The sequence below is a fragment of the Alligator sinensis genome, unplaced genomic scaffold, assembly GCF_000455745.1.
Source record: "Alligator sinensis unplaced genomic scaffold, ASM45574v1 scaffold421_1, whole genome shotgun sequence".
Taxonomy (NCBI): Eukaryota; Metazoa; Chordata; order Crocodylia; family Alligatoridae; genus Alligator; species Alligator sinensis.
In genome coordinates this window covers 188,598-210,260 of record NW_005841871.1, presented here as the reverse complement: position 1 = coordinate 210,260, position 21,663 = coordinate 188,598, and the positions used below count along the sequence as shown (strand labels likewise).

The following is a 21,663-nucleotide window of genomic DNA, read 5'->3' as shown; positions in this document are numbered from 1 at the left end:
AGAAGATAGACCTAGTGCCTGTTTCAGCCCCTTCTTAAAGGGCTGGTTGTGCGGTTCTCCAAGCTACCATGCTATTCCTCTAATTGGTGAACCAGGCAGCAAGGCTGATAAAAGGAAGCTGAAAATATCCTAAGGGTGAAATCATGGTTTCATTAAAGTCAATGAGAACTGGTTTCATTGGGGTCAGGATTTCACCCCATTTCTCTTACAGGCAGGCAGACAGGCAGGCAGGCAGCAGCTGAAGATAACTTCAGAATCATTGTGAAGAGCTCAAGAAGTGCACCACGGTAGTGTTAAGAACAAGCAAATTAGATGCCGGGTTCATTACAAAGTCATAGTAGATAGTAAATGACATTGAACCTGAAAAGGAACTCCAGTGTCTTCATTTTGTTAACTGATTAGAATGAAACAAATGGCATTGATGGTTTATAGCGGCTCTCAGGAACCCCGTTCTCCTGTTTACCGAACAGGCCCAGCTGCATTTTCTATCTGCAAGCCCTTTCTTCTAGAAACCTGGGACTGTTCCTCTTCTTCAGCTTTTTCCACTTCTTTGTATTATTTATTCACACAAAATAAAGGGTGAGCACAATAAAAATCCATATGCATATTTCCTCTTAAACTTTCTTTGCAACTCTTTGTGAGGAAATGGCTTCAGTTGAGTTACTTTTATCTTCAGGGCTGGAGAGAGACTGTTTACTGCAGATCCTGTGTCTTTCTCAGTACGTGTGCTGCTACTGACAATCCACTCACCTTCTGTTCTTCTGTAAGTCAGCACCTTCTGTAAGTCAAAGGTTAAAGCATCCCCTTTGATCATAGTTTGTGCTGAGAAGAATAATCTCTTTTACAGAATTATTGGAGCCAGGCCAATGTTACTCCCCAATTAATAGTTTTCCCATTGTTACTTCAAGGATTTTGCCTCTCTCTCGCATCATACCTTAACTTTGGTTTTTGTTTAATTATTCCTGTTGTTTTCCATCATCGAGCCTCATTTGATCTAACTGTCTGCAGACTCTGAATATAGTTATATATTCACACTTATACATTCACATTCACTTTTTTCCATATTGCGCAAAACAGTTGTTTAATGGAATGGTCTCTGTGCTTGCTCTGAAGGGTTGATATAATTGGCACAACCCAGCCCATAGAGCTTTGGTAATTCATGCCTTTAGGCCCAGGAGACACAGGTTTTACTCCTCAGTGAATCAGGCAAGATGGTCATGCCTAAAGGCTTAGAATTAGCTTTAAGCTTAAAATGCTTAAAAGCTACAAAAAACAAGGTGCCGTGAAGGAGAAAAATCAGGATCTCATGGCCTCTTTACTTCCTGTGCCAGGCATTTGTTCTGGTTGCCTGACAAAGTCTGAGGGTACCAACTGAAATAAAAAAAGTCCAAGACATGGTAGATCATAGGAATGGATCACCCACTTACCTGATAGGATTTCTGCAGATACTTGCATTATAATAAAGGCAGAGCTGGGAGTAGCTCATCATGAGAGGGAAGAGTGAAGTCTCATAATGAGGAGTGGTATGGGGGTGTGTGTGTGCATGCGTGTGTGTGTGTAATAAGGAGTGGTGGGGGGTGTGTGTGAGAGAGGCAGGTGTATGTTTTAGTTGTCAAAGGTAAAGAGGAGAGCGATTTGCCTCTCTTGGCTGCTTTGCAGAGTGATGGCAGTATCTGGCTGCTCTCACTTGGCTCGACCTTGAGAAAGAGACAGTTTATTTACTCTTAGAGATTCTGTTCTCTGCAAAGTGACAGTATTTCCCTTGTGGTCCAGCTGCTATGAATGACAGGCAAGGTGCTGGAGTCTGATACCCCACCTTAAGGGGAAGGGTGTGTCACGGCGGGGTCCTACAGGAGGGCCGTGATCTCCTTAAGGCCCCTTTCTCCATGCCAAGTCAGCCCAAGGGCACCCTCTAATTCTCTCCCGCCACGTCTTTGATGTTTAAATAAGTTTGGGAGGCTGCCTTACACCCTCTTGCTCACTTCTCGGATTCAGACCCTGTGGTTTCCCGGACCCCGTGGCTTCCAAGACCCCTTATGGGTTCTGCTCTACCATGGGTTCTTCCCGGGCACCCTAGCCTTATGGGCTATGCATGGCTCCAACCACCCCTTATACCACGCCCCAAGCCTTGCAGTTGGAATGGACGTTGTTCTGTCAAGGTCTACAATCTCTTTTGGCGCTTGGGCCCTCCGTGACCCTGTCTCTTTCCATGCTCTCTCTCTGGGGCCTTCTCCACAATGCTGCTCCTCTTCAGTTTTGCCGCCCTCCTCTGGGGCCTTCACTATCGTGCTGCCCTCTCACAGTGCCTTCCCTATCACGCTGCCCTCTCTCTGGGGCTCATCCGCAGTGCCACCCTCTCTCTGGGGCTCCTCTGTAAAGCCGCCCCCTTCTCTCTGGGGCTCCTCTGTAAAGCCGCCCTCTCTGGGGCCTCCTTAGTAATACTGTCCCCTTCTCCAGGGTTCACTGCAATGCTACGCCCTCCCTCGGGGTTCACCGCAATGCTGCTCCCTTCTCCGGGGCTCACCGCACTAATACCCCCTTCTCCAGGGCCTTCTCAATACTGCTGCCCCTCTCCTGGGACTCTCCGTGCCCACCCTGGGCCTTCTCAGGAATGCTGCCCCTCTCCTGGGGCTCTCCGTGGCCACACTGGGCCTCCTCAATCAGACCGCCCTCTCTCGGGACTCTCCTATAATGATGCCCTCTCTCGGGGCTCACCAGCAAGCTGTCCCCTTCTCCAGGGGCTTGCCACACCTGCACTAGGGCTTCTCAACTGCCCCTCTCTGGGACTGGGGTCTATGCACCCATACGCCGCGCCCTTACTGGCGCTGGGGTCCCTAGGCTACTGTGGGTCCCCTATGAGGCCTCCTCCAACCCCTAATAGCCTCACCCAAACCACCGGTGTAACAACAACAACAACAACGCAAAACACAAGCCCCTAAGCTATAACTTAACTTAAAGCCGCCCGGCTGAAACCACATTGCTCACACGTCTCAGAGCTGCCATCCTTTACCCGGCATGGGCTGTACCAGCGGTTCTTGTCTCTTTGCTCAGGGAGCTCCTTTCTTTCTGGCTGCTGGCAGGGAACTGCCTCTGGCCTCAGCTCCTGGGCTTTATAAGAGCCAGGCCCTGCCCCTTACAGTCAGCTGACCTCCTGGTTGCCCCGGGCAACCCACAGGTGGGCTCCTTATACCCTGCTAGGGCTTTTTCTCTAGCAGTTTCCGCCCTCTAGGAGCAGGGCACCTCAGTGCTCTGCGACAGGGTGCTCATTATCCAGCGAACAATTCCACATCCATTGTCCTTGGAGGCAGTGAGATCTCTATGCTCCATGGTGTACTGGCAGTGAGATCGCCATGCTTCAGGTGTACTGGCTAGGAGTGATTTGGCCTCAACGTAAGGCCAAACAAAATCATCACAATTCTGAAGAGCAAAGTGAGACATTTTCATGAGTAAGTGTACATCTTTCTTCCCCTGTCTATAATAAAATAATAATGGATAAATTCATACAATTAATGACTGGGAAAATTAGAACAAATACAAGGGACAGTATATAGTCATCCAATAAAAGTTACAGGCACAGTAAGTCATGGAGTTAATAGAGTATGGCTAAAAATATTAACATAATTTACTATTCTAAGAGGATTGATGACTTATTGTGCCTACAAAGAGCCAAAAAGATCATGTAATCTTTAGGAATTTCACCTTGTAGGTGTGTGCACTATGATTCCTCATCTTCACTAAATATTATTGCTTTGGGCTACAGCCTCAGTTGTTGCAAACTGGTGTAACTTCATCACTATCAACAGCACTTTGAAAATATATACTGAGCAAGGCTTTGTCCCCAAATACTCAGCAGGCTGGTGGGCAAGTAGGAGGTGTATCCATGTATCCAAAAGATGATGTTCAGTTTTGGAACTGCTGATATGTCATTCCTACCTAGCACAGGTTTCCTGATATTTGACCTAATTTCTTTTTACTCGGGTTTAACCTTATTTTCTTAATCTAATTTTTATCCCTTCATTCCTAATAGCTCTGACTACCCATAACCTTCCAGAGCTACTGACATACTTCAAATGCTTGTAGATGGCTCTCACGTATCCTGTTAGTCATCATTTGGCCAATAAAAAACATACACAGTAGTTCAAATAATCTCCCATCATGAATCAGTTCTTCAAACCCCTGCATTTTCTCTGTTCTTCTCCAAGTTCCCTTCAATTTGTTGACATTTATTCTGGTATTGAAATACTACTGCTTTTAATGTTATTGATGCAGGTAATAAAAGTGTGACACCCAACCATGCTGTTAAGAACCTTATTCCCAAGTCTTATTCATATGACAGACGTCAGCAGCTACTAATTCCTGTGGGCACTTTTGCAACCTCCACATTTTTTTGTATACAAGACATGGTGAGCTTCCTGTCCTTCAATCAGGATCACTCCATTAACAGTTTATTGTGCATTTCATTTTTTTTAGGGTGCAAAGCTGCAGGACATGCACTCAGTCTAAGGGTTCACTGGTGGGCCTGGTCCAAGGGTCTCACTGAAATCAGTGGAAAAACTCCGACTGATTGCACTAGCTATTAATGTAAAATGTATGTGTGCAAAATGTTTGCCTTCATGTTGGCTGACAGGTGTGGACCTAATAATAACGATGTAAAAGAACTACTTAAGGAAAGGCTCCCCCAGCATTGATTTTTAGGTCAACCTTTTTTAATTTAAATATCCAAGCTCCCTGAGAGCTAAAGGCACTGCCATCTGTAGATCATCTACTGAAGAGTCACTGCAGGATCATGTGGAGCATCTCTTGCTCTAGGAACTGATGATAAATGTCTCATATTTTTGGACCCCTCTAGAAACTATCAGCCTAAAGACTGACAAACTTCACCTAAAATTCAAACCGTTAGTGTAAATTGTTATGTGATTTTGTGAAGGTATTTAGATGCCAAACTTCCACAGAAATCACCAAAGCTGAACTTAGTAATGATTTCAGTCTTAGACCCAAATTATGATCCATGTTCAGTGGTCACCTAACCCAGCATAAACTTACTTAGCACCTCTGGGAAAGTTTGCAGGTGCAGTCTAGCATTCTGATTCTCGTGCATGCTCAGACATATCCACTGTGAGTAACTGGGTGGCTATGTCCCACCAAAGCCTGATTATATTTCAGAAATTGAGTGATGCCGTGCCTAAATGTCTTGAAGGCCCCAATCTGGCAGGCAAGTCTGGTGCACACAGAAGATTTTCAATGACCCCCACAGCCTAATGCCCTCCTCAAAAACTGAATAGGAAGTCTAAGCACCTAACATGGGGTCCTGGATTCTGGTCCAGGCCCCTGGGTGACTGAACGTTAGTAGCTACAGCCAAGAATTTCAAAAGTAGCTAGTGATTGAGCAGTGCAATTCATGAGTGTCTAGCTGAGATACAGTAAAGGGGTCTAATTATTGGAAACACCTAATTATGTACTCTCTCAAAATCAGGCCCCTTTAAGTTGTCTCAAGTTGGACCTTCAAAAATTAAAGCATATAGGGCACTAATCATTTCCGAAATGTTTGACCATCATTTCCTAAAAGGTTACCCACAATCCTAAAGGACATACATGTTAGCACTAAAGGATTAATCTTGTATCTTTGGACTTTAATATTTTCTGAGACCAGGAAAGACAGAAGTGAAATGAGTCTCAAAATAGGACTGTAAAGTTCTTTTCTGGTAGAGCTGGTATTAATTTTTAATACTCTGTCTATGATCAGAAGGAGAGACCTTTTGTTCTCAGCATAAATCTTTTTAAAGTACATTTATTTTCTCTGGTAGGCTTTATGTGTTTCTTTCTGAGCTTCTTAGACCTATTCATAAGTTTTTTATTATGCTTCAAGACAGAAAGAAAGAGTCACTCATGGACTCTTTTAACATCCTAGACTGTAGCTACAACGTTCCTTAGCAATGATGCTGCACATTTGAAAAGCAATGCATACTATTAAGGACACTAAATGAAATTTAATTCACTTTGGGACCTTTGAGAATATAATAGGCCCCTGATCTCAGTCACAGCCTCTAAATGTTGCTATAATGCAAATAATAATATATTCAGGGGCAGTAGCTGCTAGTCAATGTTGTTTTTCCTTTTTCCCCTTGCCCTTTAGGCTTTTATGTTTATTAATAGTCAATCTCTCATTGTTGCCTGCAGGCCCTCCCACATCACTTTGCAATATGTCTCTGCCTTCTTGTGCTTGTTCCCCCTCTGGTTTCAATCTATACATTTGATCATGGTGGCATTTGATCATGGTGGCATTTTAAACACAAAGAATTTTCATCCTGCATGGAAAACGAACTTTTCAAGAGATTGCATTTCTGATGCGTCTGCCATAAAACACACGTGAGCACAAGTCCCACCAGGGAGCTCTATTGACACCTGCACAATTACATCTTTCCCACCTCCTGTTTTAATTGTACTCTTGAGCACTATGACAGAATTGTCTCTGTCAGCCACACGGAAGTGGTATGACGACTTTACTTAGAGGATCACTGATTTCATTAATCGGTGGCCAGTCAATGATAGAAAATGAAAACAAAACATCACTGTGGGTATTTTTATTGTGTTTGTTGTGTTTCATTGCATTGAAGCACAAAGTAAATGCTTTATTTATTTATTTATAGAAAAGGCAAGGGAAGAGAAACTGGAAAAAACCAAAGTGAAACAACAAAAACAAAAGAAAAGAAGTAAGGTCCAATTTTAAAGTTGCTGCAGAAAATCTAAATTTTGAAGTATGGCTAGACTGGAGTGCTCAGGGGACTTCTGATGATAGAGCACCGAGTCTTCTGCCATTAGTGAACTGATTTAAATATAGACTCAGGACAAGAGTGACCAAAATAATTACTACTTGACAGAGATTCAGTAGCGGATCTGACAGGAACAGATGGTTTTAGTCCACGGTCCATTAAAGGTAGAAATCCTAGAGTACCATTAGGAAAATTCACTGTTCTTTTTTCAAAAACTATCCAATTTAATCAGTAGTTTACATTTCAGTTTCCATCTCTGCTATGGATGTTTACATACAATAGCTTCCAAAACCGATGCAGTGTCTTAGATACACATGAGCATCAACAGGATTTAGATAAATATTACTCAGGCCCATATTTGCATAAAAATTTGCACCTCTCAAAATATTCTGTAGATTGCCATAGAAGACAAAGAGGGAGAAGGATCTACTGAAACACTGAAATAACTGCTCTCTCCTGACAACATTTTTATTTTCTATTTTTTTCCTTTGGCTTTTGGCTAGTCTATTTTTGAATAACTGATGTACTTTTTGGTCTGGAAAACAAGCACATCCAGATTCTCATATCTTTACTCACAGTAACTAGAATTATTCATTAGACAAGTAATTTTTACATGAATTGTTACCTTATTTTAAGATACCATAGCACCTGGAAATAAAGAGAGAATTCTAGTCAGTCATTTTCAGATTCTCTCTAGTCTGTGAACCACAGGGAAATATTAAAGGCAGAAGAGCATGCTATGCCAATGCAAATTAAGAGGAAGCATAGCAACGGAGATGCCTGGCTTAACCATCAGCTCTCCAGTTATTTCAAATGTAAAAAAAAATCCTACCGAAAGTGGACACTTGGCCTTACTATTAAGATGAGTATAAGAGCATAGTACAAACAGCTGGGACAAACTTGGGGGAGCCACTGTATGAACTGTATAGACAGGAAAGGAAAAGGAAAGACAGGAAGAAATAGGAATGTTTAGTGTAGAGTAGGGGTGACCAACCCATTGCCCACAGCCAGATTTGGCCTGTGGCACCATGTTATCTAGCCTCTGGGACTTGTCACTGGTCTGGAAATTTAGTGGCAGGGAAGCAGTGCTCCCAAATTCCCAGACCCATGAAGAGCTCTGAGCTCTGCACACCTAGCATGCAGGGCCAGGCAGGGGCAACACTGTGCCCCAGGGCCCAAACCCAGTGTGCAGGAGCGGATGATGCGGGGGCCCCTGGGGCCCAGCCCCAGCATGCAAGGGTGGGAAGAGGAAGTACCCAACTGTGGGCCCAACTGTGGCAAGTGAGGCAGTGCCAGGGCTCCAAGGTACAATCCCAGGGGCCCAGTTCTGGTGTATGTGGCAGGGAGGGATGGTGCCTGGCCCCAGGAAGTGATCCTGGCATGTGGGGTTAATCCAGACCACAGACAAGTCCACAGGGCTGAAAGGTTGAGCATCACTAGTAGGGAAGAGAAGACAGAGGGGATTTGATAGGGAAGGATTTTTGTGTGTGATATATTTTATTGGACCAACTGCATGGTCATAGACTTAGAGAAGCTTTCAAAGCAAAGCGTTCTTAGTCAGGTTCCTGACTAAGGAAACTTTCAACTAGTGAAATTATCTTTTGAAGTTCAAAGAGTTTGATACTGGAAAAAAATCTGGGCCCGATTCTCATTTACACCCAGTCTCTCTCCAGCATAAAAGATCTCTAAAATAAGAAAACATTTCATATTTTCTCTCTCCTAGCGCTCTTTATATTGCAAGAGGGATGTAAAAGGGCTTTAGTGTAATTATATAGGAGGCCTTTTGTGTGGCTGCTTCACTGTGGAGTATGGATTAGCAGCAGGATCTTATTTTGATTTTAAGAAGACATTTAATTATGGCCACTTCCTATTAACCCTTGATTGGAGGCCAAGCAATGAATCTTGCATTGATAAATATATGGTCCGTAAAAAGAACTAGTAAAACTGTGTTCTGGCATGTCTGCCATAAACTGCAAGTGGCTTCAATCATGCCAACTTTTACTTGAAGTTATCCTGCTGCATCCAACCAGAACCGAGCTACAGTTTTAAGATTCTCTTGGCTACTTTTAGGAAATGTGTTGCTATGGCCCCTGACACGTTACACTGAAGACATAATTAACTGCTTAATCACATCTTAAGTACTGACCTGGCCACAAATTCATTCAATTAATGCTGTGGTAGAACCAGGAATAAGTGACAAAGTTATTACACAAAATATGTATAATAATTGTGTGGCTGGTTCCTATCATGCCTTTAATTGAATGTGTGGCCAATGCTCCCAGCCTCTGGAGTACATTCCTGTCTGGTGCACACAGGAGTGTACTCCAGAGGCTGGAGCACTGATCAGGGGTCCAAGCTGAGGCAGCACAGCGAGCTCCCCCTGGCTGGGAACTCCAATCAGATGATGGAGCCCCCAATTACAGAAATATAATATGCGTTCCCAGGGCTGGGAGCCCCATTCCCAGCCAGAGGAATGAAGATTGTCTTCCAGTATCCTCCTGCATCAGCAATATGGCATGATGGGCTCTGATGCTCAATCCCACAATCATGCCTCCTGCCATGTACAATCATGCATCCCAAAATGGATATAACTTAGCCACCCTTTGTGTATCTCTTGACACACACCAATAAGCACACATAAGACAAGAGAGTTTAAAATGAGAGTATCCCACACCTTAAAGCTTGTTAACTACAATCTAAAAACACATGCTAAGTGCCCCATGTGACAAGGCCCTAAGACTTGCTTGAAAGTTAGTTAGATCCCTCTGGAATGTGACAAAAAATGTAGCACATAACTGAAGAGTTTTGGGAGTTGCCTAAACGACTTAAGTGGCTGAAAATTGATTAATGTATACACCTTCTATTGAGTATCTTGTCAATGAAGGTGTATCTTACTGTTTGACTTGGAAGCTGGCAAACTAGTCACAGAATGCAGAAATAATACCCAACTGTGTGTACATGTGTTAGCCTGCAATTGGATGGTTCGAAGAATAATTCATGCAAACAATGCATGTTTTCAGGGGAACTTTGGATTTGTGTTTCCTGGCATTTATCACTTCTGTTAGTTTACTTGACCTGCCAGCTGACAGTGAATAAAAGTTATTTGGCTTCTATTCACTGTCAAACTTGCATCAGCAGAGCAGGAAGTATTCCTGGAAAAGGCAACAGTCGTAAGCAGTACTTGTCATCCATCTCATGAAAGGTCACTGGAGAACTGAGAGGGTTTCAGAAGAGGGTGATGAGCAATTGGGGAATAGAAAAACAGTTATGTAGAAGATATACTGAAGACTGCAGTTGTTCACCTCAGAAGGTGATGTGAAAAAAGTATATGAAAAAATGGATGGTAAAGAAAAGATAGATTCAGAGTTCCTGTTCCTTCTGTCTCACAGTGATAAACAAGGAGATTTTCAATTAAATTGTAAGGTGGCAAATTCAAAATTGACAAAGTAAATACTTTTGAACTTAGCAAAAGAGCTAGGAAATTAATTGCCCCAGGAAGTCAGAGCCCAGGAGTTTAGTAAGGAATTTTAGGTGTATAATAGACAAAGCTAAAACAAAAAAAAATGGAAGGAATATTAAACCAGATGTTTCAAGGCTTGAAACAAGACCTTTTAAATCTCTGTCTGGGATTAAGAAGAGATTGTATAACTTTGTAAGTATTTTCCTGGCCGTTGTCAAGAGACAGAATCTTGGGCTAGTTGGATCTTGGGTATGATTCAGCAGGGATAATCCTGTCTTCCTGGGACTCTGCATGTGGACACGAATGGAGTGAATCAGGGTGAGTATAAGTAAGTTGACAAGTGAATGACAGGATGAGTGTGGTGCATTGTGGGTGTGTAAGAAAAAGCTCTGAAGTGTGTCTTTCACAGAGACAGAGGTGGAGACAGGGAGATAGAAAGATACAGCCTGTGTTTTATGTGATAGCCTGGACATGTGTATGTATCCACAGGTAAGAAAGACTAGGGAGAGTGTGTAAGGTAGGAGAGATCAGGAGTATGCTGAAAGGGAGCCAAGAGCTGAACTTTTCCAAGCTCAGAATTTCTGTTTTCCAAGAAATGTCAACATTTCAAAGTTTGATCTTGTTCTAAACTGGAGTGAAGATGAAAATGCTTAAAATGTCCTATTAAATGAAAATCCTTGGATATTTCAGTGGCAGGAAACTTTCCTGTTGGTATTTTAAAAGTTTATTTCAGAATTGTTTTTATTAATGAGGCTTTTGTTTTTCAATATTTTATATATTATGATGATGTTGTTTCATGATATGGCAGGAGCACTGTGTACAACTACTGCTGACGCAATACAACCGTCTCTTATTTTTAGTGTTGTTTTTTTTAATAAAGGGCAGCTGCTACTTAGTGCTGGTTGAAACATCTGCCCTTCTTTTCCCAATCAAACTGTCTCTAGTTTGTGTTGTAATGAAGTAGCTTGACATTTTAAAACCCTGAGGAGAAGAACTCAGCTGGGATAGACTGGCAGTACTCTACTGAAATAAAGGGTTTGACCCTTTTGTTTCTTCTAATACTTTTGCAAATCACATGAATTCATCCACTGTACATGACGGCTCACTTAGTGGGAAAACTGAAGTGTATACAACATGAAATAAATATTAAATGAATAAAATCATTTTCAGAAGGAAACATGATCTAACACTTTCCCAAAGCACTCCATCAGAGAAATAATTAATGGCTATGGTTATTTTCCCAAATAATCTCTCTATATATTCCCAGTACAGCAAACACCCTCTGCTTTGTTTTACTCACATGTGGTGTCAGGAGCAGCTTGTTATAAAACAAATAGCACAGCTACTTGCAGCTGCTGAAATCAGGGTACACTAGTTTACAAGATGCTTTAGGGGAATCAAGTGAAATGGATTTTGGTTTGCCGTTATGTTTAGCTGCTAAAAATATAAATGATAAAAGATGCCATATGGAAATAAATACAGGGAATCTGAAGAATTGTGCGAGGAAAAGAATTCATGGAAGTAATTTATTCTTCAGGCACAGAATCAGAAATCAGAGGGATCTATTTAAAAAAAGGAATGGGAAATGGGAAAGCTCTTTGGAGACCAATAATTATAGAATCAATTTGAAATCCAAACTCACTCTGACTAGATAATCACTGGATAGAGTACCATTCAACTTAAATAGACCTTGCAGATTTAAATTTTTGCACATTAAAAGACTTCAAGGCACAAATCACAGATCTAGACATGCTAATCCAGATTCCATCATTGAGAAAAATAATTTCCAAGACACACTTATTCTGACAAAGTTGCTTATGAAAGTTCACACTTCCCTGAACCAGTTAATCTCCAGATTCCACTCTTCCTGACTTCAGGCTGACACAGGTAGCCACCTTTGCACTGAGTCCATGATATAAAACCAAGTCTAGAGCTGATCCTTTTTGTAAAGAGTCTAAATATATGAACATGCCAGAACAAACCATAAGCTTCTCCTAAAAACTGGATTTAAAAAATGCTTTTCTGACATTTGCAATAATTGTCTCACATCATTGCAGTGCACTTCATTTTGTCTGCATACCAAATATGAACTCTGATTTCTTCAGATTCAGTAGGAAGCCCCAAACATCATGGACACCAGAGCTGTCCATGCAAGTTTTCGGTTGTGTTACTCATTCCAAATTCTCGATAAACCAAGTGCTTCATGAAAAGCATGTACACTTCTCTTGTTGCTCTATTGGCCACTGATGAATATTTCTCTCCAGGAGTTATGATTTGACTTATTGTATTAAGTAGCACAATAATTTAGTTACAAAGGCATTTTATAGTGCAAACCAATCAGTTATGAGTAGAGGGCCAGATTCTCTGCTATGTCAAGATCACTTAAAATCACATATTTGAACTCATCAAGTAGGTAACTGACCTTAAAATGACACATGGTTTTAGGAATTGCTCTAATATCTGGATTGTGCTCTAACCCCTCCTTCCCACCCCGCCAAAAAAACCCCAGCTTGTCCTTTACCATATTGCAACCCCCCCCACCCCCCCCCACCCCACCCTTCCTAATCCCAGCCTGTCCTTTACCATATTGCACCCTTCAAGGAGGGGGGTACTCTTGTACCTGGGGCATTCTTACTGGGCTAAATGTGGCAGAATTCCAAGCCCTACTATCACCAGAGCAGGCAGTAAGGTCAGAACAGAAGGGACAGTATGTCCTATATGATTTATTAGTTTATTTCAAACTCCATGGTCTACACAAGTTGTTCAAGGGACAAATTCTGTTTTCATGTACTCTGCCAAAACTTGCATTGAAACCAATGAAGGTATAACTTACGTTGGCTATGAACATAATATGCCACAGTACTTCCCTAAGGGTGCTAGCTACTGTTCAGACATTATAAAGTACAGTCCCTGACTCAAATATTGAAAGACAAAAACAGACAAGAAACGAGGGGATATGCACAGGAATAGCTCAGTCATGGCATCCCCATGTTGTTAATCCTCCATTGCTTCTTCCTGGTTTATTTTGAATTTTTCACTGCCACTCTGACCTCCGCAAAACATAGACCAGACACCTTACCCAACAGTTCCTGCATGCAGACCATCACTTCCATTTGAGCTATCAGATAATGTAATATGAAGAAGGTGCATTTCATTTTGATGCCACTGTGCATATCACATTGTAAGAGAATCTGGCCTTCTGTCTTCATGCGATACATGCTTCTTAAAATACCTAAGGTTTTTTTCTTTATTTCTAAAAGAAACTTACTGTGCTCAAAAACAAATTGAAGAGTAAGTTCATGCAAATCTACACACCAATTTAAAATGTACTTTACTCTTTCAAGATTTTTTCCAGGTTTTTTTTTTTTTTTAAATAGACATAAGCTATTTCTTATAAATATCCCTCAAAGGCTTTTTTTCATGTTAACTGGAATTGATTTTGTTTGAGGAAAAGTGTATCCATAGGCATTATATATGCAGAGGGAAGTCAGTCTGTGTTTTATAGCTTCGCATTTTGGCTGTGTTGGATAGGGAACGACTTAAGGGCTCTGCACTGTCTAATTCTGGCTGAAATTTGTAATGAGTTTAGTGTACGAAATATCGTTTTCTTGAAGGATGCAAGGCAGCTTTCAATTGTCTCTTTTCTCTCTGGTTTTCTTTGTGCTTTCCCAAGGTAGTTAGTGTCAGTTTAATCCAGCTCTAATGTGAGACACGCTTTAAGGAAGTTCTCATTTCCCTTGGGCTCTGTAAAGCACAAAGAGCAAATATGCTTGACTGTTAAGTCTAGGAGCAGGCAGCAAACTCCTGTGGGAGCCTCCCCACAAGTTTTAACAAAATTAAAAACCAGGCTAAACAGGACAACAGGGGGAGGAGTTTCTCCCCCTCTTCTGTCTTAAAATCTTTTGCTTTCCAAGCACAAATGCTAACTGTAATATGACTCCCGGACCGTATATCCTGTAAAAAGTGGGCATGCACATGCAGTACACTAATTTCCTTTGCAGCCTGGAGAGACTGAGCTGTGTTAAAGCTCAAAGTGGAGGAACTCTTCCAGCAGCCAGTGCCACATCACTGTGCTTACTGCACACAAAGGGGCTCCAGCATGCTTCTCCACATCCTGCTGTTTCTTGGTGCCCTGGCTAAGGTCACTGAGCCTGCCCCACGCTGTGAAACCGGCCAGGAAACCTTAGGTAAGGCTGAAAAAGAAAAAAAAAAGACCCCTTTCTCTTTCATTTCTTCCCCTCAACTCTGCCTCCGGAGACAAGCAGAAATACGGCTCAGGCTTCAGGCAAAGACAAAAATGAGCAATGTGGGGTCAGCTGAGACCTTGGGAGAGTGTAGAAACTGCCAAATATGATAATGGGTTTATGTTTAGAAGGTATGAACTGGAAGAAAGACAAGTATGTTGGTTGGTAGGAGAGGGACAAAAAGATGATGCCAGTGAGTGTAAAGTATTTCCCCCTTGCCACTCTGTATGGTATGTGTGGAGGTCTCTTTGCTAATGTGTTTACAAAGTTACAAAGTGGCAGGGTCCTCTCATTCCTATTTTGGGGAATGCAGGAGTTTCTTCCAGTCTCTGGCCTTTCCTGCTAGGAATGTGGTGGTCAGTTTGCTGAAGAATGAACTTTTGGCCTTGTGCTTTTCTGCTTAAGAAAATTTCTCTCTCATTTTTTAGGTAAATGTTTTGAAGTCCAAAGTATGGAAAAGCCTTAGTGTACAGGGTGGCTTTAGATTTCATGTTGCCTGGTACAAATGGCATGTATATACAATTTTTATGAATTGCTTGACTAGACAGAATAAAGATCAGATTTGTAGAGGATACTTCTGTTAAAATGAGTTCCAATTTTAGATATCAGTGATTAAATTTACTTTTTGGATCTGAGCAGTTCTGAAATAAACATAATGAGCCTCTTAAAGTACTCAGTGCCTTTTATAAAGTGAACTTAATTCTGGTCTCATCTACTTGTAAATTCAGAGTAGCTCTGGAGTAGCCAACATAATTGCATCAGAGAAAACTTAATGGAAGGGAGAAGGCAGTTTTACTCAGTGGATTCAAAAGCAAAAGAATCAGACAACATTTATTTCATATGTAGGCATGGGTGATATGTAGTGGGTACACATGAGTGCACATGGACCCCCTGAGATTGGCAGTGCACCCCCTGAGAGAAGAGCTGCTGATGCTGCTGGTGGCACCTGTGGGTGGTCGCCACTCACCACCCCTCTGTCCTTGCCGCCAACACTGCCGGTGGCGTCTGTGAGCGGTCACCAATCTCCACTGGTTGCTGCCAATGCTGCCAGTGGCGTCTGTGAGTGGTCGCTGACCCCCACCCCCTCATTGTTGACACTGCCACAGCCCCCTGGGGGAGCTCCCTGCTCCCTGCCACCACGCTCCCACCACTGCTGCCACTGCTGCCTGCGGGTGGTCACCGTGCCCCCGCAGCTGCCAGGGGCATGCATCATTCATGTATGTAGGAATGTGTTTGGATGAAGAGAGAAGTTAACCTGAAGTTGACCTAAATGTTACCCTTAAAGTTGATCTATAATTTCAGTTTTCTAAATATAACCAATACATGTCATTTGGAGGTTAAAATAGCATTCAGTAGAATTCACAGGGCATGTACTGCACATAATCTGGAAGCATAATTCCCACGAACATCAAAGTGAGGTCTACCACAGACTTAAGAGACTTTATTTTTGGACAATGCTGCCCAAAGGGAAAGTATCAGACTATTTTGAATTGGTAACAGGAAAGGACTATGTAGGTTGCAATATGCTGTTTCTTTGTAGGGCTTTATACTATACCAATTACATTCACTCAGAGTGCTATTATTGACTTGTATGGGCATGTGCAATTAAGATAAAATACAATTGGCAACATTAGTGCTGTCAAACATTTCCCATGAGTGGGCAGGTAGGGCGGATTACCACATCCCACATGTGGGAAATCTGGATTTGGAATTGACCTTGGACCAGGTAATACAGTGCATAGAGGGAAAAGGTTCCTTCTCAGATGGCTTCAATTTCCCATGGAGGGATTATGAAGGAGTCGCATCTGTTAATGGGGAGATTTAATAGATTTCATAGACATTAGGGCTGGAAGGGACCTCGGAAGATCATCGAGTCCAGCCCCCTGCCCAAAGGGCAGGAAGTCAGCTGGGGTCATAGGATCCCAGCAAGATAAGCATCCAGTTTCATCTTGAAGGTGTTCAATGAAGGCGCTTGAACCACCTCCAGTGGCAGGCTGTTCCAGACCTTGGGGGCTTGGACAGTAAAGAAATTCTTCCTTATGTCCAGCCTGAAACGGTCTTGAAGTAGTTTGTGACCATTCGACCTCATCATCCCTTGGGGCGTTCTGGTGAACAAACGTTCCCCCAGATGCTGGTGGTCACCCCTGATAAACTTGTAGGTGGCCATCAGATCACCCCTGAGCCTGCGCTTTTCCAGGCTAAAGAGCCCCAGGGCTCTCAGCCTGTCATCGTAGGGTTTGTTTCCCTGACCTCTGATCTTGCGCGTGGCTCTTCTCTGGACTCTCTCAAGCTTCTCCACATCCTTTTTGAATTGTGGAGCCCAAAACTGGACACAGTACTCCAGCTGCGGCCTCACTAAGGCCAAGTACAGGGGGAGAATGACGTCCCGGGATTTGCTTGAGAAACATCTATGGATGCAAGCCAGAGTTTTGGTCGCTTTACTAGCCGCCGCATCGCATTGCAGGCTCATGTTCATCTTGTGGTCAATCTTGTGATGGCATAGTTGAGTATAGAAAGCACTGTCTGGAGATTATAGCGACATGGGTACTATTTCTAGTTCTGTTGCTGGGCTTTACCCTACTGTTCCTCAGTTTTCTCACTTGGAAAATGGGGATTATAATACAGCTATGATTTCCTTTGGAAAATGCTTTCAGGTCTCCTGATGCAATGTGCTGTAGAAGAGGATTATTACTGTAATCCACTCCAAGAACTGTGTAGCAAATTGAGGGTGTGGATCCCATGGCCTGCGCAAAGCCTGTTTACTGAAGCATTATGAATGTCTCTCTAGTTTAATGATATATTTCAGTGCTAACAGCAACACACTACTTTATCACCAGTAAAAGTCTAAACAAAGCAGAGGCATTCTGGAATCACATGACAATAAGCCTAAGGCAGCAAAATAATGAAGAAAAAACATTTACTGGTTACTTGCATTCTGCTGCACTCAGCATGAGTCAAACTCTGGTCTTACTGAAGTCCATGGGAGTTTCATCACCGACTTCACTGGGAAATGGCCAAAGATTTACATTTAGGAAAAATCTCATTCTAAATGTTTAGGGTGAGATGGGAGGGGTGGAAACTGTAGTTTTATTATAGGAAATCACCTTGTTTTTCCAAACATCTAGATCTAGTGCTGGGGAATAATATATATATATATATATATATATATATTTTTATGTGGGGAGAAAATCTTTTTTGCAGTGAGTTTGAAGAAAATGTAAAGGGTAACTCTGAAGCTGCCTGTGGTGCCACCTAGTGGCGTAAGGGCAGAATTGTGTTACAGGCTAATTACCAAAATCTTTGATGTAAAAGTCTATGGGCAGCTCAACAATAGGAAGAGTAGCATAAAAAACACTTCAGCACTTACTTGCTGTTGGCTTTCAAAGAAATCTCCTTTAACTCCATATTAAGGTTATGCTCTAAGAAATGAAACGCCAAATTAAACTACAATCCTCTTAAAAGTAAGTCTTTTTTTTGGAAGAATCTCTATCCTGTGGACAATTTCTTATTAGGGTAGAATCCAACAGATTGAAACAAGGGACATATCTCACTTTGTTGTGACTTTTCTCCTGTTCTTATAATTTTTTTTTTTTTTTTTTTTTTTTTTTTGCAGATTTTTTTTATTTTTAACAATGGTGAAAACCCTGGGCTTCTGTGAGCATTGGAAAGACTGTATATCTGTGTCTGAACATACCCATGACTATTGTTTTATCTAATACATATATTTCTGAGAGTACTTTCCCATTGCTGTTTGTTTTTACACATACAAAAACCATGTCAAAATTATATTCGTATCACAATGAGTTTCTGAAATCAAAGGTATGCAAAAAACCCAAGAAATTCCAAAGTTGTTAACCCACATCCTGCTCTTTGTTACAAACATATATCTGGAGCTTCTTCATTAACATATACGAGCTATTTTGGATATATGACACTGTAACTGAGAGAAGAATTTGACCTAATATTCCAATGTGAATAATAACCAGGCATTGGACATCCTATATAACATATGGTATAGATTAATTAATATAAACAGTGCACATTATGGTCCATATTTAGCAAAGAGAATGGGAATAGAAAAAAATTACCACACATGAGGAAGCTAGGGTTATAGTGAATTTTTAATTTCCAAATGTTTCTGTGTCTACTGAAATTGTTTATGTACAATACACAATTTATACGGTTTAAAATTTTTAAACAAGACCAATTTTTAATTCTGAGTCTTTCATGCAAAGTTGAGTCAGGCATTTTTTAATTGTGCATGTATTAGAACCAGAAGCAAAACCTTTTCTAGAATATTTAAGTGGTGCTTAAGAAATTAAGAAATGGGTTCCAGAGTACAAAGTTCATCTAGATCTTGACTTTAGAAACCATCTTTCCTTTTAAAAAAAAAAAAAATGTAGAAAATTGGAATTGGGGAATTTATAGTAGTTGTGCCCACTATGAAGATCTTGATTCTTCCTAGAGTGGTGTAACTCTGTTCTTCAAATGAGTTATTTTTTTTCTTCTTTGCATGGACAGAAAAAGCAAAAGGCCTGGGGGACAGATGTATAGTTAGGAACATGGAATTTTCATCTATACTATACCAAAGTTTGGGGAATGTAGGGCTTTGGTTGAGATTCTCTGTGTCTTTTAATATATAAATATACAATGAGATTTGGTCACACTTCTGTTGTCCCCACGATGGCCATTTGCTACATTACAATGTCTCTCACTTCTGTAAAATAATGAAAATAGTAGGGGAACAGCTAGTATATTATTAATACAGTTGAGCCTTTTTGTGTCTTTTTATTAGAGTGATGCAGTCGTATATGGCTGTGCTTAACTGAATCTGCTTGCTTAGCTTCCTATGAGCTGAGCTTGACTGCTGTTTGGATGGATGACCACCTTGGCATCGTCAGACCTGTAAATACAAACCAAGGAGTTGTGACTGAACACTTTGCATATAGACCCTAGAAACTGAATAAATGGCAGTGTTTTGTATGGCTCTGTTCTCATTCCTGAGCTTGCAGACTGGAATGAAAGAAAGTACTGTAGGTACAGAAGAGTCCCATTGTACTATATGGACACAGCCAGTCCCTGCCTTGAAAACTTAATCTTTAATAGGAAAAATAGACATAGCTCGGGAGTAGAAAAATACAGCATAATAGGCCAAGAGGAATACACAATGACGTGCCCAAGAACATACAATGAATCTGACAGAGCCAGGGCATAAACTGATATCTCCTGAATAGCATTTTAGTCTCAAGGCCAACCTCCCTAGTAATGACATCTGTAGTGGGTTGGGGAATCAGCTCAAACAAGTCTTGCTGTATTCATTTATAGTCTTTATGCCACTGTCTTTATTCCTCTAGGGCAAGTTCCCTTCCAGCAGGAGTCAATATAATCAAACTCAATGCATAAACATAATTCTTAACTACAGCACCATACCTAGACTCCTGGTGGCCATGGGAAAACTTTTATGCCCTGAGGCCTGGACCTCAGGCCCCCTTTCACCAGAGATAATAATAAGAATTAAAACATTATCATTTTTGGGACCCCTTTCTGTCTGGGCCCTGGGCAGCGGCCCAGTTCGCCCATGCCTGTGTCCAGCCCTGCCTAAACAGCACGGAGCCTTCTCCCAGATCTGAGGAGTCCTCAGGCGTGACTCTACAGCTACTTGCCTGATCTCTCTTTTGTCCTTCTGGTCCCTTCAGCAACAAGAAAGGCTCACTCAGTTTATCTGCTACACTCATGCTCCTCTGAGAGAGAAGTGCTCCTGGTGTGATCCTCTGACTCCACCATGAGCTGACTCACTAGGTCTCTCCCTCTCAGCTCTCTGCTATCACTTTCAGCTCTTAGCTCCTTACTCCCCACTCCCTGGGAGGTCTCTCTTGAGCCTTTCCTCAGCTCTCAACTCCCAGTATTCCTCTCACCCCCTCTAGCTCCCTTCCCTGGGACCTTCTAGCTTCCTGTGGCCAGCTAATTATCTTCCTCAGCTGGCCCAGTCCTCTTAGGCAGCCTGCAATTTCTCCTAGCTGCCTGTGGCTCAGCTGTAGCCCCTACAAGCCAGCAAACTGCTCCCAGGCTCATTGAGCTAGCAGACTGCTAAACCCTCTTATCTAGGTCCCAAGAAGATGTAATCCTTAGACCCCATCTATTACTTTAATACCAGTTTCCTCCCAAACTGCCCAATTTCTCTTTTGCTCATACCCAAGGATCTTTGTAGATGAAACGAGAGGAGTGTGTGCACAACGCTTTAAAGCAGTCTAAATGCTTTTACACTGCTTTAATGGTGTCAGTGTTTGCACACCTCAGCGGCATATTGCACATTAATTTCAGCGGCTGTAGGAAATTTGGCAATGCACCTTAAATGACTTGGGGCGCAGCAAACTAAAACTCCTTCAAGGAATTTTAGTTTGCTGCCCCTACAGTCACAGGGCAAAGCATCTGGCTCTGTATGGCTCAGGGGCTCTGCAAGAAGCCCTGCAGGCAGCCTGACAGCAGTCTGGGAAAGCATTCTTCACCCAAGAAAAGCAACAAGCCTGATCTTTCACCCCACCGCATCCCCCCTGGAGGCTGCATGCCTGCATGAGCTGTGCAGGGGCCTGGTGCCAACCCAGATCCAGCCTCAGATCAAACCCCTGAGCTTGAGCTGCCCTGACCCTGTGCACTGGATCCTGTGCACCAGCGTGATCTGGCCCATGGGGCTCCCAATGGGTCTGGAAAATTGGCAACAGAGAAGTGGTGGCAGCGTTAATTGCTGTGGCCCTGGGACCATTGCCACTGATCCCCCACCACATATGTGAGATCCTGTCCCTGCCCCCTGCTTCCAAATTTCTACAGTTATGTTGAGCCATGACAAGATGACATGGCTCTGTAGGTCAGAATTAGTCTGGCGGTCATAGGAACACCCCAACCTTAACTGTGTCCTCAGTTCCTTGTCTTGTGGAGTGGCCATGAGCAGAACAACAGGCAAGCTACTCATTTCCAGCTGCTGTTCTAACCTCCAGTGCTCTTTTTTGCAAAGTATTACTACCTTCTTTAGTACTTACTTTTTTTATAATACTGCTTATAGCAGCTTTTCTGTATATAGACTGCCAAGGCAGATTTTCAGAGTGAAAACAGACTTCATTAATTATGTAGCGTAGCAAACTAATAATGCTAATATCCATGGAAATGGAAACGCTTTGCATAGATTCCAAAAAGC

General features: G+C 42.2%; 1 protein-coding gene and 1 long non-coding RNA gene across 2 annotated transcripts in view; one reads left to right on the top strand and one right to left on the bottom strand.

Moving 5' to 3' along the window:
* Positions 1-421: 421 nt before the first annotated feature.
* Positions 422-3,074, bottom strand: LOC102374376. The gene is made up of 3 exons (XR_323045.2): positions 2,986-3,074; positions 1,428-1,697; positions 422-778 (listed from the first exon to the last, which is right to left on the bottom strand). It is a non-coding gene; the product is annotated as an uncharacterized LOC102374376 (long non-coding RNA).
* An 11,115-nt stretch (positions 3,075-14,189) lies between these two features.
* CPZ (carboxypeptidase Z) overlaps positions 14,190-21,663 on the top strand; it is a 68,473-nt gene continuing 60,999 nt past the window's right edge. The window contains exon 1 of the mRNA XM_006017010.2: positions 14,190-14,417. Coding sequence (XP_006017072.1) covers positions 14,330-14,417 — 88 coding nt within the window. The 5' untranslated portion in view covers positions 14,190-14,329. The remainder of the gene's footprint in view (positions 14,418-21,663) is intronic.